Source organism: Calypte anna, chromosome 2 (genome assembly GCF_003957555.1).
Source record: "Calypte anna isolate BGI_N300 chromosome 2, bCalAnn1_v1.p, whole genome shotgun sequence".
NCBI lineage: Eukaryota > Metazoa > Chordata > Aves > Apodiformes > Trochilidae > Calypte > Calypte anna.
In genome coordinates, this window is record NC_044245.1 from 111,520,205 (window position 1) to 111,544,673 (window position 24,469).

Sequence of the window (24,469 nt, forward strand, 5' to 3'; positions counted from 1 at the left end):
GATGGTCTTCATACTAAAACATAGTCACATACACACACACACATAAAAATTTATTATTGTAGAGCTCCTTTTTACACATAAAGAACATTGATTTGTCATTACAATGCAGAACACTGTGCATAATCTATAGAGTAATAGCTCTATTGAAATGCAGATATGCATATGCAAATGGCACATCATGAACAAAACCACAGGTTATTTCGAATAAATAAAATTCTTTAGGGTCTAGTTCTTTCACAGCTTGTTTTCTTCTAACTTGATAAATACCTTGGATTGTGAATTTTTACCTTAAACATTCTCTTTTTGTGAATAAGTAAAGGTCAGAACTTTATTTAGAAAGATGGATGCATGTAAAAAAAAAAAAAAGGAAGTGGAGACACTCACTAGTTCTCAGTCACCACTCTTCAGGACCTGAACCTCACAGCTTTGCTCTACACAGCAGCTGTGTACTGTGTGAGCCATGAACACCTCTGACTGTACAGGCTTGATCTAGTACTGCAAGGTGAGTGTCAGAGCTTTACATTTATGAACCTGATATCCAAAATATTTGACATTCATGAGTATATTAACAATAAAGGATGTGCAAGTTGTGCAGGAGATTGAATCTCTACAGCACTTCCACAATAACTGTACTGTCAGCTACAAGAGGAAACCTCATGACTTAGGTTGGTAGGCCTAAAGGATTTTTGGTCCAATAGGGCCAGACTGTGTTTCTGAGAAAATCTGCCATTCATTGAAGTCAAAACCTTATTTATGACTTTGTAAAAAGAAAAAAAGTTACCAGGAAGATGTCTGGTGACCAGATCTGTTGCCAGTGAAGATGATGAGAGCATTCCTCCAAACTTCAGCAATAGCAGTAAGTGGGGGCAGTAAAATATACCAGTTAGGAAGACAAAAAACTACAGACTGGAATTAAGGTTCTGTTTTACCATAAACTTACCTTCAGTAAGCTAGTAACTCGGTAGTTGTGTTCCATCTTCACAGGAAAAAAGGGAAATTTGCTGAATTCATAGGACTATATCAAAGAAAATGTATCATCAACAACAAAATGGGAACTTTTCCAATCATGTACCATTAAAACATCTAGTATATTTACTCTTAATTTCCTTTGTATCTGTTCAATTAACCCATGTCCTAATTCATTAGTTTCTAATTCATCAAATATTTATTTCAAACTGTCCAGGGAAACAAGTATAGCAGTATTTTAAGTACATTCATTTGTCTCCTTTACTGAAAAGAGAATGTGATTATTCCCCATCATGTTATGAATGTGGCACAGTTTTTCAGCAGTTCTGTAACAAGTGAAGTTTTCTAGCCTCTTATTCAAAATATACTCTGGAAAATGCATATTATCTTAGTCACAATCAATAAATTCACAGTCACCTTGGGAAATCACACAGAAAACATTACACACAGGTGTTTAAACAAATGCTAAAAATACACTAACAAGCCTCCTTCAAACCCAATATTTTAAAATGTTAAAATGCTTTACCATTCACAGACACAATAAAATCACTTTGGTGTGTAGGCAGATCATGCTTAAATTGGATTTCCACAACACAGACAAATGTTAGAGATACACTGGTTGAGGACAATATTGATTATAGCTCTGGTATTGTTCTTCAGAAACCTCAACACTCTTCACTGTAAAAGAGTATGGCAAATCAAATTGCCAAAATGCATGGTTGAGAAGCAGTCACTGTTGGGGTAAAAGTTTCTGGCATAACTCTGTGTTATGACCAAATGTTGCTCAATATAACTTTATGTATTTTGAAGAGAAAAGCCAGAACTTTTCTTATCCAGAATCAACTGGTACAACACTATCTCCTCTTTCCCTAGGAATGTGTATTAGGACCTGACCTAGTACAGCAAATATAGTACCAAAACCTGGTCATCATTCAGGTCCTTTCCATTTAAGCTTATTTTCAGGAGGTTCTTGTTTGTCAAGTCTAGTTCAAACTGCAGTGGTAATCTGTGTCAGTCCTAGGTCATTGGACTCTTCTCTCTCTTGAGGACAGTAAGACGACATTTCCACGACTAGTCATACAGGTTTGTTTGTCCCATCTGCTTCCCTCATATACGCTGGGTCTTGCACAGTGTTTCTGACTCTGCTGGTGCTCTGCCTGTCCATCCTCACCTTAAGGGGGAAGCAGAAGTCCTTGAAACATCTCTTGAAGTTTTCATCCAGAAAAGCATAAAGAATGGGGTTGAGGCTGCTGTTGGTGTAACCCAAAGCGATGCAGAAATAATAGCTGGATATAGCAGCAGTACTGTGGGACACATCCCCTAAAGCTTCAACCAGCACGAAAATGTGGATAGGAGTCCAACAGATTATAAAAACTGCCACCACCACAAGAACCAACCTGGTGATGCGGCGCAGGTTGCGATCTTTTTCTCGAGAGCCTGAGAGAAGCCTCACGCTTTTAAGGCGCAGGATCATCAGAGTATAACAAACAATTATAATTAGGACTGGAATAACAAATGCGAAGACAAAGACACAGATCTTCATGAAGATGTCCCACCACACGTAATCTTTGTCTGGGAACTGCAAGGAGCATTCAGTGCTAGCAGTATCTAGGAATGAAAGTAGCAAGAAAAAGAAAACGGGTTTATTATTAGGTATTCTAAACAATATAATTATCATAGCATAAACTAGGAAAAGTGATTCTCATATAATGCGATAACAGTAAATGGAGTTATCATTAAATCACTCCAAGTAAAGCTTTCAGTTACCACTTAATCTGGTTTTATGCAGGGTTTTATATGGATCTTTTTAAGGCTTAACATTGTGTAAAATTAATTTTTCAGTGGAGCATCTAGAAAGACAGAGCACAAAAATAAAAATTTGTAAACATCTTTCTATTTAAATCTCCTTAAAATTTAAAATGAGACTCAGTACTATGTTCAGTAGAGATCAGAAATCTCGTAATTATTGTCAAATTACATATGTAAATTATATATGTTTTTTTCAGGGAGGGAGAGGACCCATTTTGGTATCATTAATAGCTGGAGCTAAATGAGGTTTTGATCAATATTTTGACATATTTTGACAATTTATGATAACTGTGTAATAAACTTTTCTCACATACGTCCTTCAGTGCAAATGAAATACATGAAAGTTCTTGAATTCAGAAAAACTTATTTCCTGGCAACAGTCTCTTTTCTGTTAAATAGAAATAACTGATTTGTGTGCATGGAGTCAAATGGAACCTACTCTTGCCAAAATGTCATTGAAAATTCAACCTGTGAAGAGACTGGAGGATCTGGGATACTGATGCCAGCCCACTCCCTTTCTTTTTGCCCATGCCAGGATTCTGAGTCACAGGCTGTCACTTGATTTTATATCCCAGAATCATTCCATTTGACAGGAGGCTGCTAAGGACTGAAATATTTGAGTCTTCATTTGCTGACCTCATTGGATCCTTCCAGCATATAAACCACACAGAAAACTGAGAAAAAGGATAAATTGCAAGGCAAGAGAAAGGGTACATTAAACTCTACCAAAGACAAGTCAAGGTAACACAGGGATTTTTCATTCTGAATTGTAGCTTAGAATTGTCCTCTTGAGCACTACATTACTCCTTGGTCTTTGATCATATTCCCTGATGAATTTGTCATTCCTCTACAAATTCTTATGTATTGGCTTTTATCCAATCAGACCTAAGGGTGGAATGATTCAATATACTTTTGCACATCACTTTTTCATATCTGCCTCCAGCAGAACTAGTCAGAAAAACTCCATCCAACCATACTTCCCTTCAACTGAAATGTTTCACAAATCAAGATAATACTGCAGAGAATTTGTTATCAAAAACACCTAGGGGGGAAGTTATCATTATGGAACCAGATATCAGAAAGCTGTTATTCGGTGATCTTGAATAGTAAAACATTCAAATTACAAATATGAGGTAAAAACTAAATATTTTTAGGTTTTATGCTAAATAAAATACAAACCAAAAGATGAATCTGAAAGTTAAAAATTGAAAAGACATCTTTTAAGCCCAATGGAGGATACTAAAGTGACAGTACAAGTACGACTTAACATGGTCCTGACACTCAGTCAACTTTCCTAAAACCTTTGTGACCTAGGTTTTCATAAGTGTCATTGCTTTTACTTAATTTTATTCTAAATATGTCAATAATCTTTTTCAAATAAGTTTTCATGTTGATTTTTACTGTTATATGTAGCAAATCATGGCCCAACAGCAGCAATAAAACCAGAATACAGCAACTACCTACTTGCAACTATCTAATCTAGTGAAATTGCATCCAGATGTGCAGTTCTGGATAGAAGTCAAGTGTGATCATGGATGACTGCTCTGAAGCACTGCCATCCACTCACAAAATCCCCTCCCAGATGAAACTGCTTTTTCAGATCTACTGACGTAAGTTCATATATTTATCAAAATAATTAGGCCATGCTTGCTATATTTTAATATAATTTGTAGATGGCAATGATATTTTTAGAGTATGAAATTAAATTATTGTTTTACAATAATTAAATCATCACAGTTTACTTCCTATGGAAAATCTTATTCTAAATTCATTAATATGCATTTGTTTCAGTTATATATAATGCTGTGAAGTGTATGGAACCTGTTGTATTTTCCCAGTTTACAACTGGCAAGCAATCAACAAAGATCCTTGTCATAATGCACAATATCATGATAATTTTCAGAAACTTTGAGAGACAATAAAATCCAATTTCTCTTTTATTCTTGTTACCTGAAAAGATGCAAAACTAAGTATAGAATCACAAACTGAGTACTTTAGATTTCATACTGATCTTTTTTCATTCTAAAGCTAAATATCCAAAATGCATTTGTATATTTAAGGAAAAATGCTGCATTTTAGTTTGCATTTTAATGTAAATCCTTTTTAAATGGTTTTGACAAGCTACCATTTAATATTAATCTTATTCTTGACATAGGAAATATATTTCTGTTATATTTTTTTTAATTATATCACTTTCACTCCTTGATACTCAACTGGAGCCTTCCTACTATTAGTGGGAATACCAGCAGAACCTCTATTTTTTTATACATTTTTTGACTGAACAATTCTTCAGGAAGAAAGGCTCCATTAAGGCAAGAGGAAATATCTACATGGATATAAAATTTATTCTGCAGGGAAAATGCACCCAGAAGGACACCACTGGGAGCAATCCAGTACTGTGAAACAAGAGGGAGTAACAGAGCACAGGGTGGGAACTTTAGATAAAATTACTTTCCATTTGATATTCAGCTGTTATTTAAATCTGAACTCAACAGAGGCCCTATAGCATATAAATAACAACTCTTTTGATCAGCATAACACAAAGTTTCAGTCTTGAGCTCCAGCTGTTAGGCAAAGGGAGAATCCTTGCTTTTTTCTTCAGCATCTATCAGCAGTTTGTGAACACATCAGACAAGGTATTTGTCAAGAGAGACCTTAGATCAGAGAAGTGGGACTGAACAGTAGGGGCTGACAAGCATTTGCCAACAATTTCCAACACCCTTTGGCTCAGCTGAGCTGTGTATTTTCAGTCTCTGTTTCAGGAGGAAAAAATAAAAGGCTGCCTGCACAAGGTCACTGCTGGCCTCAGAGCAGCCACTTGATGTTTATGAGATTCTTACTGTGAACACAAATATTCCCCTGGTTCAGCACACTCTAAGAAAACACCTGACCAAGCCAATGGCCTTCAGGATCTTATACATAGTGGGACAATAATTCTTCCCAAATGAAGATGCCTGGAAGGGATATGAGGTTGGAGAAGGGTTTAGAGGGAGAGCTGTGTGAGGAGCAGCTGAAGGCACTGGGTCTGTTCAGCCTGGAGGAGACTGAGGGGAGACCTCATGGCAGCTCCCTGCTTCCTCACTAGGGAAGGAGGAGGAGCAGGCACTGACTTCTTCTCTGTGGTGACTGATGGTAGGACACCAGGGAATGATAGGAAGATGTGCTAGGGAAAGTTTAGGTTAGATATTAGGAAAAAATTTTTCACCCAGAGGGCAGTTGAGCAGTGGAACAGACTCCCCAGGGAAGTAATTATGGCACCAAGCCTGCTTGAGTTCAAGTGTTTGGATGATGCTCTCAGGCAGCTGGTGTGATTCTTCTGTGTGATTACACAAGGACATGATTTGGAGCTGGTGATCCTGATGAGTCCCTTCTCTTCTGCCCAACTCAGCAGATTCTATGATTTTTTGAATTTAATGTTTCCTGAACTAGATATGTGTTACAGAGCCTGTCAAAAATTTATTGGGAAGAAGAATTACAGAACTTCAGGTTAGGACACATGATCCCCCAAAGTGATGATAGATGAGTTTCCAGAGGACATTCCTGTCACCTAAGTACCAGAAAACCAACAGCAAGAACAAAGTCTATAACTCTGCAGTTAAAAAAGTGATCCCTTAAGCAGCAGCTACTGAAATGTTTTGTTTGCACTGATCTAGGCCAGTTTAGCTCATAACATTTATAGTCTTTGCCAGACAGTGTCCTTATGAAAATTTACCCTATCTCTTGGATGGTGTAAAATTTTTTCTGAGAGAAAATGTTGTTAATTCAGGAAATTGTTAATAATTTTCAAAACATTATTTAAATCGCAAATAAGACTACAGAAAAATAAATATTTATGCCTTGTATTTTATTAAGCCAGCCATTAACAGGATGGCCCCAGCTGAAGGACACTACTAGAGGCCTTGAGCCTTTTTAAGACACTGAGGTGCTCCTGCACTGCCCCTTCCTGTGGGTATGAAGTAGGTTTGTGTGTGAATGCTTTTCCCTTTTCGTTCTCTAGGAGGATTTAAAAATAAGATTAGTCCCATAGCAGGCAGTTTTGGCAAGGAGTTACCAGTTACAGAGTGTAAATCCACAGTTCTTCATGGACTGTATTATTTCAGTCTCTAGGTGATCTGCATACAGATCTGATTGACTTCATGTTCTTGGAACCTCTGTCACAGTCTGTCTTCCCAGATCCTTATTTGCAGCTTTTCCAACATTTTGACATTATATATCTTCATATATATATACTTTAGGTTTATTTTCTTTCTCCAGTTTTTCCTTTCTTCACCATACCTTCAAGTTCAGTGAAACAGCTGATAGTGATAAGCTGCGAAGTCTTAATACTAATGATACTTCTAACATTAACACTAAGGACCAGCAATCTAGTTCTTGCACTCAGAACTCCATCAAAACTACTCTCACAACACCTAAAAAATGCAACTTAATCCCACACTTCAAGCTTCATCCTAAAAGGAGCTTCAATCTGTCCACTGTGAACAAGTTTCTCATCATTATCCTCTGCTATCTGCTAGCAGTTTTTGATGGTTTCATTCTAGCCCAGACAATGCTTCAAAAAACATTTTGTTCTTTTAGTTGTCCATGGCATCTGAACTTTCATGATTTATATGCCATATTGTTGCGTTTCAAAATGTTGAAAATTTAGACTTACCTTCTGAAGAAGGAATCTAAATCAGGTTTAATCAACATTCAAAACTATATTTTATGTCATTTGAGAAACAAAGAGACTGAGTTCTGAATGCTCACACTTACCTTCCCTGACTTTGGTGCCTCCAAGTACTATTGCAGATATGCCAACAGATGAGGACAACAGCCAGATACAGATATTGATTATCTTTGCCTTCAGAGGAGTACGGAAGTCCAGAGCTTTCACAGGGTGACACACAGCAATGTATCGATCAACACTCATCATGGTCAGCGTGAATATGCTGGTAAACATGTTATAATAGTCAATTGAAATAACTATTTTACACAGCACATCACCAAAGGGCCAGGAGTTCATCAGGTACTCAGTGCTCTGGAAAGGCATAGTCGTGGTCACCAGTGCATCTGCCATAGCCAGATTGAAAATGTAGATGTTGGTTGCAGTCTTCATCTTTGTGTACCTGAAGAACAGAAAAATGTAAGACTTCTTCTTTCAAAATGTAAGGTTTTATTATTTCAAAATATAATTATGCACATTCGGACATGTAAGAGTTTATCTGTCAGGCTTTACCTTTGTATGGTACCCTACCAGTGATCAACATTGTTTGTGTTTCTTTTTCTTATAAGTAGTAGCCAGTGCCTGTGAGTTTTCTGGGTTTGTTTTGTGGAAGCAGCAGTTATCCTATTCCCCATTAAGAATCTATTTTTCTGTTACATCTGTGTGGCCTGATTGCCCATCATATGATAGTTTCTCTTCCTTGAATTCACTACAATGATAGCAGCTTATACTAGTTTTTGTAATTTCCTTTCTCTGCTCCTTTGCTTTCAATTTCTCCTCCTTTTCTTATCTTCAGCTTTCCCAGTCCTTGCTTTTGTGACTGCTAATATAAAAGATGACTAGTGCTTAAGTAGGATACTACAGTGCAGGGAAAAATGATCACAGCAATATTTTTTCTGCATCCTTTAATTTTATCAAAACGAAGCACATGTTTTGTCCAGCTGGTAAGAACCTCAGGCTATGCAGAAAAACACAATCTGGGTTTTTTTGAGATGGCACCCTGCTTTTCTGCCCTGGTGAGAGTTTAGGGGGACAGCCTGTGCCTCAGGGTGTGGAGATCAGCTTCCAGTTCTGCTATGGACATGGACACAAAGGATGGATGAGAACCAGCTAATATGAGGGTATAACTAACTAAGCTTTCTGAAATACTTCCCCCCAGCTGGTTACTTTATCTCATTGCTGTTGATTTCTTACTGGATTCAGTAACAGAGTTTCTTTCTCAAAACTGTTTCAGCCCCACATTTTGAATGTGTGCTCGAACTAAGGCATGCACAGGTAACACACAGAAACACATAGAGCTGGATTTTCTATGTGCCATTAATAATTTACAGTGGAAAAATAAGATTTGATCAATTCAGCTAATGAACATTTAGGGCGACATAGACTTGTAAAATAAAAAATTAAGAAAAAAATGAACAGTGTTGACAGAATGTGCCAAATATATAAATAATCTCTTAATTAAAATATGGGCAGAAATGTCATTTTATGCCAGACACAATGTGTTAACAACAATAATATAGGTTTTTCTAAAACACTCTAATTATGACTTAATGAGAAAATGAAACCAAATGTTGCTTCAAAATCTAGAAAAGTAAGCTGCAAAGGAAAAGAAAATAAAGCCTTCTTGCCCGGATACCCTTCCCAGGCTCACACCCAGACCAAAGCTATAGTCAGTGAGGATTTAGAAATCTTCTGAGCCAAAATGAAGCAGCAGCAAAGGTTTTACACTGATGACCCTCACGGTCCAGACTTCCCCTGTCACACTTCAAGCTTTCCTGAGGTCAAAGGCAGGGCAAGGAAGCACCTGGCAGTCAGAGCCAGGCTCCTGCTCCCCCCCAGATCCATCTCCTCAACAGACCCTCCAGCAGGAGAGGTACTCTGGCCTGTGGGTCACACTATAGCCCCTAAGGCAGTGTTCAAACACAAACATGAGAGTATATAGGAAGAAGAAACAAATATAAGGCACATAAAAAGACTTGGAACTTCCCTTCTGATATAAAAAAAAAAAAATTAAAAAATAACTATCTCCAGTTGCATCTCACCTGTAAGACTCAATAAAAACACACTAAACACCCAGACTACAAATCTGTGTTAACATACATTAATTTCTATTAACTGTCTGAGAAGGAGGAGTAGGTAATTTTACATCTGTGGACACGAGCTGATATTTGGAATTCTTGTCTTGTTCATATTAAAAAAAAAAAAATTGGACAGGATGCATAAAAAGTCCCACAGAAATAAGTGAAAGGACTGGAGAAAGTTCTTACTGCAAGTAACTTAAAGAGCTCACCACATTTAGTTTATCAAAAAGAACACTGAGAGGTGACTTGATTACAGCAGCTGAAGACCTCCACAGGGAGAAAACAGCATGGACTGAAGAGCTCTTTTAGACTACAAGGAAAAGTGCAACGAGGACAAATAGGCAAAACTCAAAGCCAGACAAACTCATCTTAGAAACAATGATGGATTTTTTCTAACATCTAAGGTTATTATTTTTGGGAACAAATTCCGCAGGAAAGGAGTAATTTTTTTCCCATCTTTTGATTTCTTCAAATCAATGTCTGCTGTATTGCAAAGAGTGGGCTTCAGTCAAATACAAGTTACTAGACTGAGTACAAGAATATTTAAATTAATTGAATGGCCTGTGACAGGCATAGGTGAAGTAACTAATATTTCTTCCAATCATTACCTTCGTTGAGCTTTAAAAACTTCCCCAGGGGGTTGGATAGGGAAAGTTTACTTTCATATATAGAAGAATTAGTCTGACCTGGTTTTCCTTTAAAAAATCAGAAAAGCGCTGCAAAATAACTAGGAGAACTTTGTAGCCTTGAAAAATCAAATATCTGAAAATCTCTATATATGGTTTTATCTGTTCCTTGCAGCCTTAATTCATTTCTTTTGTATGTGGGGCACTGTGACCATATACACCGTATTTTCCCAGTATCCCTTTCCTTTCTCCCCACAACCTATTTTGTTCCATTCTGTAAAACAGAACTGTTGGGTTTTTTTAACCTATTTTTATTGCTGCAACATAAAGCATGTTCAACCAACAAGTGCCATTAATGTTATACACGTAAAATTATCAGTTTTCATATAAGACAAGTCATTTTTCCTCGCTGCTATTGATCTTATAGGAAGGATGTCTTGTCATTCCCAAGTAGTAAGTCACATAGAGTCATCCCAGCATCAGCATTTAGAAGACTTCCAATACAACCAAATCAAAACTTTGTATGTGGGTGAAAATATAATGGGGAAAATAAAAATACACAGTGTGCCATTCCTCTCATAAAGCTCTGTGAGAGCTTTGGCTCATTTCAGGGGCACATATACACATAACAATCCCAGCTTTGATGACCTTACCTAATGAGCATCTGGTGCTCCCTCAGTGCACACCATTCCAGCAGTCCATGATTAACTGGCCTTCCCCAAATCCACCTATTTCACAGACCACAGATGCCCTATTGTGCCATTTACCTTTAGCCAGAAAAAGCACCTGACCCCTTTTCTGCCAGACTTTGAACAAGAATGTGGGAGACTGATGAATCCTGCTCTGGTAAATACCACACTACATTTAGGCAGACAGTTCTCCCAGGAACTGCAGAAGCATCATGTGAACCTCACTCAGGGGTGAAGTTTGTACTGGTTCACCTCAGCAATGCTCATACCAAGAATGTTTTACTGATGCAACCTTAAAACTCATTGATCTCCCACTAGTGCTAAATACCACCAGCCTCTGTGTAAATGGATGCTGGCCTTTAAAGTCGTTAGGCAGTATAGATTAAATCATGCATTCAGTTTTGGTTTTGTTTTGTTTTTTAAGGGCATGTAGCCATAGAATAAAGGGTAATGGCTTTGAATTTAAAGAGGGTATATTTTAGGTTAGGCAGTAGTAAGAAATTCTTTAGCGTGAGGGTGGTGAGACTCTGGCACAGGTTGTCCAGGGAAGTTGTGGCTGCCCCCTCCCTGGAAGTGTTCATGGTCAGGTTGGATGGGGCTTTGAGCAACCTGGTCTGGTGGGAGGTGTCCCTGCCCATGGCAAGGGTGGTGGAACTGGATGCTTTTTCAGGTCCTTTCCAACACAAACCATTCTGTGATTCTATGATTTAGAACACTTATAAAATTCAGAAATGCCTTTTAGAATCTAGGCTCAATCATCCAAATTCCTTTGAATGTTTTTAATTAAACACCTATAAGTTATTAAATGGCTCCATGCCTCTGAAGATGCTTGCAGTCTATAGTCAAAAGTCCAGTTAAAGTACTGGAGTGACTGCTGTCACTGTGAGACATTTTCAGTTATTTATCAAATACCTGAATTTCATTTAAGGAAAAAGATCTGCTATTTTCTTTAATGAGTCTAGCAGGACAGGGAAAACCTAGACATAACTACAACATAGATAGCAAAATGATAATGAATGACAAACATGTTCTTTGTCTCTTTGAGGTATAACTTTCAAAGATGATTAAAATTCTTATAAACTATCTTATAAAACTTTCAGGGGAAATCCTGTGTCAGGAAAGACTTAAATTGCTTCTACATACATGTCAAAAGTAAAATTCACCAAACTACCACAACTTAGTCCACTTTCCAAAGGTGGGAAGTTTTTTGAGACTAACTTTAAACTGACCCTTAGAAAATTTCCTCTGTTCCTCAGCTGACTCACCAGTACTGTACTTTTCCTTCTGAAGTAGAATCTCTTTTGCACAGTTTTCTAAGACAGCAAATAGGAAGAAATAACACCTCCAGACTATGAAATTGTGGAAGTAGAAGAAGGAAACATGATAGTAAGAAGTAGTTATGCTTTAAAAAAAAAAACAAAAAAAAACCAAAAAAAAACCCAAAAACAACAAAAACAAACCAAAAAACAACAACCAAAAAAAAATCCTAAATATGGTAATAGAGACCCTTAAAGTTTAAAAAGCCCTTTAAAAAGACCCTTAAAGAAGAGTGTCATTCTAAATTACACCATAACTTAGTAAAAGCTGAGGAAGAAATTCTGGTCAGTTTAGTTTTTTGTCTGACTGTAATAGGTTAAAGTGTTTCCTGAAGTATGAAATAAGGGATAAGGAGAGAAACAAATCTAGTAAATATACTACAGCAACATTCTCCAGTAGCAGAGTGAAAGTACAAAAGTTTTAAATACAACGAGGTATAAGCAAACATATTTTTGGCAGATTCACTCAGGAGTCAGTGAATGAAAATGAAAGCTAAGGACATCTAAAAGCAAATTGGAAAAGCAACTATCAGCAGGATGCAGGCTCTGTTCCACTAGATTCCTCCGGATGAAGAATATGGAGATCAAGCAGCTGAAAAACAGAGTCAGGAAAGCTCTAAATCTTAAGGCTATTTTCAGGGCATACTCAATATCATACTGCATCAGACCACGTACCCAAGAAAAAAAAATCCAATAAAAAGCAATAGAAAAACCCAGGAGGATCTAATTTCAAACATACCATATAGTAAGGATGGCTCAGCTATCTTTTGGATCTACATAAGTCAATATAGAAAATTTATGCTGATATGAAACAGACTGATATAATTTAAAGAACGTAAAAATCAATATGCTTCAGTTTCCATGTTCATGATGGGCTGCTGGGCTTTATTTTATTACCACATTTTGAATGAAACCTAGAATTTAGAAGGGAATACTTAAAGGCAAGCATTGTTATTGCACGAACTTAAAGGCTGCCTGCCTTTAAAATCAAAATTGTTACAAGTCTATAAAAATTGTACATGTTGCCTACAAAATAGCATTCTAAATATCCTAAATAATCTTTATTAATCAGCACCTATAAGTATTTTTAAGCAGCTTAGAGAAGAAAACCATAATCATAATTTTATTCTCTCAGGGCACATAATCCACCTGAATATTGGAAGGTATCATTAATATCCTCACAATTCACCACTTCCTTTACTACTCTGAAGTAGCCATAAACTAAACCTCAACAAGATCTTGCAAATTTAGATTAGACATAGAAGCTTTTCTTGTGCTAAAGAACCAGCTTCTGAATTACAGAAGAGAAGCTCAAGTCTACAGACATATCCTTTACAAAAGAGGACTTTTTCCCTCCGTCTATCATAGACTTTTAACACTTTTTGTGAGCTTCAGAGCCTCTTTTTTGAAGAAATATACTTAATGTTAAAAACACAAATACTCTGAAATTTGTGTTTCCATGATTTTGCTAGAAGAGCTCAGAGAAATGCTAAGGTCCTGTGATTTATTGTGGCTTAAACTGAAATAATGGCAATGCAGACTTTTACAAAACTGGTACTCTATCCAAAACCTTTATGTCTAATATTATTATTAAAGATCTTGAACAATTAACTCAGACTTTGTAGCTGATTTTTTCACCTCTGTTGGCAAGATAAACACAAAAGCTTCATCAAGCTAAATCCCTTTGTTGAGAATGTTTATGCTGCCCATGTTCTCGAGTAATCAGAGATGCTATGGGGAATTCCCAGAGTGTTACACAGCCCATCTTAATATTCCTTATTTGCCATAGGTATGATCCCCTGCTGGGTGCTGGGTCTCTATTTCTGGTAACATGCACCTCTCCCATTGTTCTTATATCTTGAAAAGTTCTGGTTTGTTTGTTTTGGGGTTTTTTTGTTTTCCTGAAGGACATGAGGCCCCTTAGCAGAACAAAATGTTTATAATGTGTTTGTGGGAGTTGGAAGTTTGATACTGTAGGACAGAGTCTGACTGCAGAAAAAAAAAAATCTCATTACTGTAGGGGTCAAGGATAGCAGCAGATTTTCAATGTCTTACTTTTCTTCTTATGATTTGGAGAGGCTTTGATCTCCATAGGTAGATAGGTATGCAGAACTTGGCTAGAAAAAAGCCAAATGTCATTAAAAATCTGCTCCTCCTCCTAAGCATTTCTGCAGGAAAGAAATAAGGAAAGAATTCCAGAATCTCTCGCATGGGGTTGTTGGGGTGTGGGTATCCCAAATGTCCTCAGAACAAGACACCAGCTTGTCCGTTTTGCCATAGAAAAATAAGTAACCGCCACTGCTGAGAGTGTTTCATGTGACAAACATTCACTTGGATGTGTGGAGACCTGAATCTCTGGTTGTCACTGCTGTAATAAAGTTGAATGGAAGACAAGGGACATCATTCTATGAGAAGCATGTGGTAAGGCAACGTATGTATTTATCAGTAGAGAGCCAGCTCAGGGAAAAGTCCCTCATAGGAAGCAGCTAGGAGGCTTTTTCTGGAGTCAATCATTTTCTTTGCCTCACCTGCCTCAGAGGAGCTCACAGCACAAACACACACTTTTCTAAAGTGAAACAAGTGAACAACAAGTTTCAACAAGTGAAACAGGAAACTTTAGGAGGAGGTTAGCTGAAGAAAGAGAAAAGCACAGGTGAGAGCTTCCATGATAAAAATTTTTTTCTTATCCTGTGCCCTGTAACAAGTCAGTCAGTCTGAAGGCTTGTCTAACAGTAAATCCTGATGCTGCCCATCAGCCAGCAGCATGGTAAAAAGCCTTTTCTGAGTGTGAACACTAGATGAATATTGAATTCTTTGTCCAAACCAATCTTACCATGCAGACTCCTCCCATTTATCACTACTCAGGGAGTCCTTTTCCAGTTGCTCTATGGTAGCCACAGTGGCCACACTACCTACAATGCAGTAGGAAGTGGATTTAGCTATGTAGTCAGCAAGTATAAAATCTTCTGTCTTGCAGGTCCAGGTTTAGCACTGAATAACACTGACTTTTGGAGCAGTGAAGAGCAGCCAGGCAGAGCAACACATATTGCATAGGAGGATTGGTGTCAGGAGCAGAGAAAGCAGAAAGGTTCTGCACACTTTCTGACCATGTATTCGTGGAAACTCATGCTCTGAAGAAAATCACATTAGGCTCATACTCATGCAGAGAAGACAGAGGTTTCATTGTAAATAAAGTCTGCAGAGAAGACAGAGGTTTCATTGTAAATAAAGTCTCAAGACTGGAAACATCAAACTGCCAAGAATTAATTTTCACTTCCCTAGGGATTAGAAGTTGAATCTGATGAGAACTGAACCCTCTAGCTTTGGGAGAAATAAATATTTCAAAGATGATATGCAGGCTAGTGTGCAAACTTCCCAATAGGACTGTGGGAAATGCTGTGCACCTTTAGGTATTTATATCCTTTTTTACTTTTTGCAGAGTGCCAGGATGGTCACTCATTTCCATGCACTCATTCCATCTGTACACAGCCCTTCCCCACAGTTAATTCAGTTTCTGCACTCATGCCTATCTGTAAAGAGCATGACATTCATACTGCTGTTTCCTCATGCCTCTCAAACTCCACAGAAGTTGCTAACAATCAACAAAGCACAAAGTCTTCCTTGAGAGAAGTGTGTGGGGTTCACACTTACCTAGAATTACCTGATTCTTGGAGACAGGAAGACCAAAACAGAGGCATGAATTAACCTTCCTCAAAGCAGTGTTTATCCAAGTTTTTGTGGAAACTTTTCTTTTAGGAAGCAATATGTAACTGAAGTCAAAACTCTCCTTGGGAACTCATCTATTTCAGAGCCTTTAACTTGGACAAACTAATCACAGGAAAGCCAAGAAGATTACCATCCCTTGCTCTTAGTGCATCTCAGACCTTCCAAAATCACAAAGTTAACAATTTCTTGCCAAAATAACCTTCCAGCAAATTCAAAATCCTCTCTTGGGAAAACTAAAGGAATGTTTCTCACTCTTCCATCACCTTTCCCCTTTCACCAGAAAGGCTCAAGCAACACCCTTCACCCATAATGCTGTCTCTGCTGTGCTGCTTCCTCTCACTTTGGGCAGGAGATTGATCTTCCCCATCACTCTCCTAGCTGAGGAGAGACAAGCTATCTCAAGCTTTCTGCCACTGCAGCAGCCAAACTGGAAAGTTCTTGCAAGTTTTCACTTTCCCTCAGTTCAAAAGGGCTTTCCCCCATTTGTCTTACTTCCAGGGACTGACTCCAGCTAAGCCTTTCTTTGAAATAAATGACTACCTGGCTGCTAGCCCAGTGGAAGTGTCTGGATGGATATCAAATTACTTCTCAGAAGCCAAACAGATTACTCACAATAAGCTATTGCCACTCTCTAATGTTATCTCTAGTAAATATTCCTTCCAACCCTTTCCTCTTCTCTCTCTGCTTCTTCAGCATCTGCTCTTCTTATCACAGCATCATATTAGGAACTTGTGTTGAGTTTCTTGCCTGCTTCAAAAACCCAGGTCTCATTTAGTCATTGTTTATCAAGGTATTAAATGAATTTAAAATGTTCAAAAGCTGTTTAAATGTCTGTGGTTTTCAACCTGTATTGTTGCAGATACCTGACTTCTGTGTTTTTCTGCTAGGCTGGTCTTTGTGCCATCTGAATAAAGATGTTCATAATTCTCAGTCTTCAAAGTGGTACCACACATGGCCAGATCATGCAGAACCCACTAAAACTACCTTACCTCTCAGGGAGGTAAGGCCAGATGTGATCCATTCAGTACCCCTGCACTGATAGTAACAAAGTGTCAGATGTTCAATCAGTAAAAAATGGCAAAAATGCATAAACTTCACAAAGTTTAGGCAGCCCTACAGGGAGACTTTTAGCAACGAAATGCATAATTTCATAGAAGAAATGAAAAAATGAAATCATAGTAGCTGCAAGTAATAGGGACCAGGCAATCAACTTTGGCTGACTCTTTCAGAGCTTCATTATTTATTTCAGAACAATATTCTTTCCAAATAGAATTTAATAAAATTGGAAAAATTATTTAAAGCAAATTAGCAAGTAACTTTTTGATGTTATCAAAATCTAGTATTGATTGACACCAACATACTGAATCAACTTCATTTTTTTGTATATTTTTAATATATATTGTCATTCTTGTTTGGGATGAATGGTAAAGAAGTTCTAAAAAACATCTGGGAAGGAAGCAATTTTATATGACATTTCTTAATAGACTCTTCCTGTTACATAAGATGCCATTCAGTACATTAAATATAAGAACAAAATTGTATTACTAGCTCTATTTTTTTCTACAACATTAGACTAATGAGAGCAATCCACCTTTCTTTTTTCCCATAGGAATGAATTTACATATCTGTGACACAAGCTCCTGTTAAAAATGGTTTTGAGCGTAGAAAATTATTCAGTTCACTGGAAGCTGGAAAGATAATTTTAAAAGAAACACAAGATTGGCTATTTAAGATCCTGATGACAGCAGCTGCTCTCAGTAAATTACTTCAGGAACATTGGGTGTAAGGCAACTAGAGAAAGGGAGTCTGGAGTGGGTAAGAGACAGCACCTCCCAGAATTTTTACCAAAGTTTATGGTTTTGATAAGAAAAAGTCCATAGTTAAAATTGCAAGTTTAGTCAGGGGATTCTTCTTCCCTTCCAGCTGTCAAAAGAAAGCATCATTTTCTTTAAAGTCAGCACTAAATTTTAGAGAAATGAAGTCAAGAGGGACTTCCAAGAATTATTAATTTCATTTACCAAGTTCAGACAACTATTTCACCTCCATAAATACCTTCTAAAGCTAGCCTCAAAAGGAAAGATTTGGGGTTGAAGGGGCTTCTGATCATGCCCAGACACACATACCTGTATAACTGTACTCAGCTGAGGTCTGATAACTTCACCTGGTTTCTACAAACCCATTAAATGCCTCCTCTCCTTCTCCACAGGGGGAGAACTGTCCTTCCCACATGGAATCTGCATTTTCCAGCAGTGCAAGAGGCAACCTAATGTCCTCTTTCTCTCTCCAACCCTCTCCAGGAAAAGCAGCAGCCAAGGAGAGCTTTACATCCCATGTGTCACTGAAAAAGACCTCTCAGCTCAGGGAGGAGATTGAGGTGCTGGAGCAGGTCAAAAGGAGGGCAACCAGGCTGGTGAAGGGATCAAGCACAGTCCTGTGAGGTGAGGCTGAGGGAGCTGGGGCTGTTCAGCCTGGAGAAGAGGAGGCTCAGGGGAGACCTCATCACTCTCTACAGCTCCCTGAAAGGAGAATGTAGCCAGGAGGGGGTTGATCTCTTTTCCCAGGCAACTCTCAGCAAGACAAGAGGGCATGGACTCAAGTTGTGCTGGGGAAGGTTTAGGTTGGATATTAGAAAGAATTTCTTTACCGAGAGGGTGATCAGACATTGGAATGGGCTGCACCAGGAAGTAGTGGATTCTCCATCCCTGTAGATATTTAAAAAGAGACTGGATGTGGCACTCAGTGCCATGGTCTGGTAACTGCAGCAGTAGTGGATCAAGGGTAGGACCTGATGATCTCAGAGGTCCCTTCCAACCCAGCCAATTCTATGATGCTATGATTCTATGAGTACCCCACCTGGTTCTGGTACATGTGTTCCACAGCCCATCCAAACACAGGGAGGGTTCCTGCCAACCAGACACACCACAAACCAGCTGCAATGGGGTTGCAAAGAGCACAGCTGTACACACAACGCAGAGCTCTTTCTGCACATTAAAAAAAAATGCATTCCTCATGTGCCTGAGGTGCTCAAAATAGCCTTGGTCTTGCTCTGTTGGGATATTTGGTGACTGAGCTCTTGCTGTGCATTTAAAGACAGTGAATACCACATCACAGGGCCATCAAGTGACCCTCTTAGGATGGCATGGAGTGTTGAAGCCTGGTAGTAAAACCAAATGAAGAATCCAGGTCTCCTGAGACGTCATCTGCACATTGATTGTGCCACCACAACCATACCAAAGTATCATTCTCACTCTGCCCTCACAACCAGTCTCTACTTACAGGAGCTACACCAAACACATCTGTTTTTCTGTCAGGAGCTTGTACATGTCATCAAAGCGCCTTTCTCCTGTTATTTTTTTTCTCTGAGGTTACTCTGAGATGGTTCTGCCTCTCAGATGAAATACACCTCACCACACCCAAGAGAGATTTTGGACACCCAGCATGAAGCTGGGGTCTGCTTCAGCTTCAGCATCCCTTGTGCAGAAGTAGCAAAAGTACCCCTGTGGGGGTACTAAGCAAGGAATAGACAAGGCCTTCCAGTGGCTGAATTTGAGCCTATTTCTGAGGCATTTCAAAGCTAACTGTAGTCTCCTGAATCTACCTCAACAACACTTGAAATACCAGTTTCACTGGAAGTCTCAGAACACAAGGGATCCTGTTTGTGTCTCTCAAAAGATTACTCTGTCAGGCCTGAAGTGGCATCAGGACTAGATGCTCATTGCAGTTCCTTTCCAACTAAACTATTCTAACAAGATTGGGTGTTGTTTAAAAGAGCAAAAGGAGGAGGAGCTGGGCCTGCATTGTCCCCTGATTCAGAGGGGGCCAGGAGGACGAGAGCTGAGCTGGAATTCAGAGAGAGATGAGAAACAGCAACAAGGGGCCTCACACAAACCCTGTGATGAGATGAAGGGTAAAGAAGAGCCAGTCTGTCACTGCCCTCTTTTAGAGCTGTGGCAGCTGAACAAGAGGCAATGTGAGAGATGTCTGTGGGATATGATCCTCCTCTCCCTTGCTGCCTTCTTTCATCTATCCCACAGACCTTGGCTTTCCATGCTGTAAGCTACATTTTGCAACAGTCACAAGAATTCATCTGGAGATGCAATCATGCAAAAAGTGAACATGAAGGAAAAAGAGAAGGAGATGAGAGATTAGGGTAAAAATTAAGAAAATACCCCTCTTGCAACAACAGTTGAATTATTTTGAAATTGTAAGAAATGTTTGAAACTGTAGGTTTCTGTCTACATGCACTTCAGCTGATTATTCTACCCTTCGCATTCTAGATAATTATTAAAACATTTCCCAAAGAGAAAACCTAATAGAGGTGGATACTGAAAAAAAGGGAAAAAAACCCCAAGTGTTTTGTCATATTTGTTTTTTTTTATCATGTAATCAAAAGATGGACCAAGAGGAAACTGAAACAAAAGATAGGAACCATTAAGGAAGCAACCATAGCTATACAGACCCTCACAAAAATAATCTTAGGAGGGCAAGAGAAGGAGATAAAAATAAGAAGTACATATGCACCAGTATAATCCATACATGATACCTTTTAGGTTTTGGCTAAGATTTATTTCCAGGCCAATTAATCAACTATCATTGTTAGTGGCAAATGACCTAGAAAATTTCTGCCTTTGCATTTGTTTGTGTGTCAGGTACGGAGTCTCTCTTCTTGCAAGAAAATACAAAAGGACATGAAATCTCTAGTCTGAACAAAGAGCAAAGGGACATTGAGGGGTATAAAATATTGCAGCATAGCAAACCTGGAGGAAATCAGTTTCTTCACATTGACCAGACATCTTTATTTCCTGCAAGTACTATTAAAGGGGATTTATTTGCATTTTTGAGAGTGTTCACCTATTATAATTCATCTTTCATAAAGTGCCTCATAAAAAACATAACTGTCAAACTTGTTTGGGGAGGAAATTAACTAGAAGCAGTTATTTCATCATTCTGCAATTGCTTGACCCTTAACATTCACCTTTTACTAACAAGAGTTATATCTCCCTTTCTCTTTCTATGTACAAGCTGATTTAACCTGAATAATGAATACTCCAGAATTATATTTTTTTCAGAATTTTTTTCAGAATTTTTTTCAGGATTCAAATGAGCCTTGAGCAAGAGTTCAAAAGTTGAATTTCAGTCCCTTTGATTGCTCTTTATGGCCCTGTCAGTCTGCACTCTCCAGATATTTTTGTAACTTGCAAAAAGGAAAGGACAAAAACAGAGAAATCATAGTGCAAGCTAAAAAGCACAGAGATACACAAGTGTAAGTATTGGTCTAACTCACCAATAGTGGAATATGAAAAACTAACTAACCCAGATATACAGATTTTTACTGTATTTTCTTTCCTGAAAAATATTAGGAAAGATAAATCTCTCTCAGCATCTACTTTGTTTTTTTCAAGCCAAAAGTAATTCCACCTATTTCTGGGGGGGGGGTTTCCCCCACTTTGTTAAACAAGCCACTAAGTTACAAGGCAGCTATATATCAATATCCACATGACTGGACACATAAGCCTTCCCTTGGGAATTTCTCACAGGGGAAAAAACCTGCCCTGCACAACTTTCTTCCATGTGAGCTGTCCCTCAGATGTGAGCAGCCTGTCATCCCTAGATGGCACCCGATGAACACAGCTCCAGGGCACCAAGTGCCTTCCCTACAGGATTTTTCACTTTTAACCAGTTTCTCCCTTCTGTTTCTAACTGTGCTTCCAGTACCAAGCCACTGGTACTGAAAAGGTTCAGCTCATCCCAGTTACTTTTTTCCAGCTCCTCATGTAAATATGCCCAGAGACCTTCCATAAAGTACCCCCTCCCTTCCTGCCAAACTTAAGGATGGTCATTTGTACCAATAGGCACTCCAGAGCCTCCTTACCTTATGATGACAAACATGACCAGAGAGTTTCCCACCAAGCCGACGACGAAGACCACGGAGTAGACAGCAGTGATGATGATGGGGATAGCAGGGGAGATGCTGGTGTGGTTGTGCTGGGTGTCCCCAAAGGCCCCGGTGGCATTGCTGTCATAGTCTGCCCAGCCCTGGGGCCAGCTGCTGCTGGTGCTGGGGGAATGGCAGGACCCTGGGGGGCAGGTGGAGTCTGGCTCCTCCCGGAAAATCTGCACAGGGGCATCCATAGGGGCACAGCCCCCACACCCGGGAGGGAGACCAAGAGGAGAGTGCAGACAGCAGGAAGAAAATATGCTGAAGAGGGAAGAGAAGGAAAGAAACAGAAGTGCAATCAAAGCCATTAAGACCTCTGAAATCTCTACATGTTAAGGGGAGCTCTGGTGTGGTGAGAGCTGTAGTTTGCCAAGCAGAGATTTAAGTAAACCACATTCATATTAAACAATTACAGGTTTTGCATCTCACTTTCTAATGGGTAAGTGCAGAAGGAAAGTTTTCCTCCACCCCCAGAGACTGCACAGAGAAACAAATCGGATGGGAAACAGCTCAGGCCCACCCCCACACTTTAACCCTTTCTCTCCCATCCTCCATATGTAAAGTCAAACAATATCCTACTGGCAGGGGCTCCTTACTGCCTAACCTCTGCTACAGAGGGTGGGAGAAAATAAAACCCATCACCTCCCTGCACATCTGCTTTTGACATCCTTCCCTGAGTTATTTTTTCCCTGATCACATACCTGCTTTCAAAGAAGAAACGCATTAATGACACAAAATACCTCTTTCAGTCTGGGAAAAGGTGCCGAGTCCTCAAACAGATGTTCTTCTCAGGGGAAAAAAAAATAAAAAATAAAAAAAGAACGAAAACAAAGCAGCTCCACTTGGCTCCTGGAAGTACCACCGATCTTCTAGGACTTTTGAACAGGAGGCACCTTGGGAGAGGCGTGCTGGCAGCCGAGCCTTTTCCCGGGCATCAGCTGCGAAGAGGTAAAAGCAGCTGCTGCTGTTCCAGCTCCCACCACTTCAGGCTTTTCCCTCTCCGGCTCCCTCTGCCTCCCTCTCGTTCTGCCAGGGCTCCGGCAGCACTCTGCACTGATGCACACGTTCTCCTCTGTCTCTGTCCCTGCCGCTCAGAAGCTCACATGACTTCTGCCTAAACCCTGAGAGGCAGATAAATTAAAAGAAAAGCAAAAATTAAGTTCTGCGGTGGATGAATGCTTTTTTTTTTTTTTTTTTTTTTTTTTTTTTTTAAAATACACTTTCCCTACTTCCTCAATTTCCCTGCACTCCCAGGCCTCAGGTAATGATCTCCTCTGCCTTATTCAATCCCACATCTAATAGCAGATGCTGAATAAAAGAGGAATTTTCAGTTTAGATGCCTTGCCTGCTCCCTCAGCTCTTTTGTGCCTCAACTTCACAGCCGTGCATCCAAAACCATTCTCCCTGGCTGGGTATGCCCTTGCATCAAGGAGAAAAGTCAGAAACTGGCTACCAAAGGAGAGAGGGACAGCCCAATTACTGTCCTTAATTTATCCAAACTACTCCACACTGTGTGAGAAACCAAGATTTCCCAGTAACATTGCTGGAGGTCTGCTCTCTGCAGGCTCCAGCTGCAGTCTGGAATGGAGAGATGGGATGTGCAGCAACCACATCCCTCACAGCCTACCCCTAATAGCAAGCAGGGGTTGGAAATGCACCAACGTGTGTCCAGGATATCCCTTAATTTGCAAACAGACCTTGAAATCCTGACCTCTAAATGGCACACTGGAGAGGTGAGGCAAGACCCTGAGCTCTACCCACTCCTTTAAAAGAAGTGGGGAGCAGCCAGAATGGCTGTGTCTCAAAAGGCACAAGAGGAAAGCAGATCTCTGCTGGTCATGACCCTCTGGGAGTGTGATGAAGTTTAGATGGCTGGGAAAGGGGCTGTGGAGTCCCTGCATCCTTTCCTAATGTTGGAACTGTGTGTTTCTCTCATTGAGTGTCTGGGATAAGTTTCTATTTGTGAAACATTTTTTTTTTTATCTATAACCAAGATGAGAAATTATATCAGCTACAGAGTCAAAAGCCATGAAAGAGGTTCAACAGGTACAGAAACCCCTCTCTTAGAGGCCAAGGCTTGTGCCAATGTTTCAATGGCTTTGGCTTCAGCCACTGCTTTTTCCAGAACATGAGCATCTTCTCACTATCATCTGTATAAAGCTCTCTAAAAGTTTTATTCTTCGTCAAGATGTAAAAAATAGAAAAACAGCAAACAGATGAAAAAAACACCCCCAAGGCAAATACATTTTAAGGGTGGGACACAGACCAGAGACAGTAATAATTCCTTGGAACATAAAGGGAGATGCTAACATTATATCCTCTGTCTTGTTTTTATCCTCTGCAATCCATGCAGCTTTGCAAATGTACTGAAGGGAATTTCTACTATTTCTTCTTCTCATATATAGTTTTCCTCGATGATTTTCGAGTTCTTGTTAATATTTTCTTCGGGATTCTCCACATTCTGGAATTGAAATATACAGAAGAGCTAGAAGATAGTTATATTCATTGGTAATTTGTCTGTTATAAGCAATCATTTATTTTGGATAAGCACCTTAAATTTTAACATATACAGTTGAAAAATAATCACTAAAATTTATTCTAAGAGTTAGTCTGAAA

At 39.2% G+C, this 24,469-nt stretch overlaps 1 protein-coding gene across 3 annotated transcripts; it reads right to left on the reverse strand.

Annotated features, from left to right (window-relative positions):
- Positions 1-32: 32 nt before the first annotated feature.
- OPRK1 (opioid receptor kappa 1) lies at positions 33-22,939 on the reverse strand. 3 transcript variants are annotated; one of them, XM_030445256.1, is made up of 4 exons: positions 22,555-22,933; positions 21,788-22,114; positions 7,528-7,880; positions 33-2,574 (listed from the first exon to the last, which is right to left on the reverse strand). In XM_030445256.1, the coding sequence occupies exons 1-4, from the start codon at positions 22,575-22,577 to the stop codon at positions 2,042-2,044; spliced, it is 1,236 nt and encodes a 411-aa protein (XP_030301116.1). In that variant the 5' UTR covers positions 22,578-22,933; the 3' UTR covers positions 33-2,041. The 3 variants fall into 3 exon arrangements, with proteins under 3 accessions (XP_030301116.1, XP_008495782.1, XP_030301117.1); XM_008497560.2 differs by having other exon boundaries at positions 36-2,574; positions 22,594-22,939; XM_030445257.1 differs by lacking the exon at positions 22,555-22,933 and having other exon boundaries at positions 2,042-2,564; positions 7,524-7,880; positions 21,788-22,047.
- Positions 22,940-24,469: the final 1,530 nt, after the last annotated feature.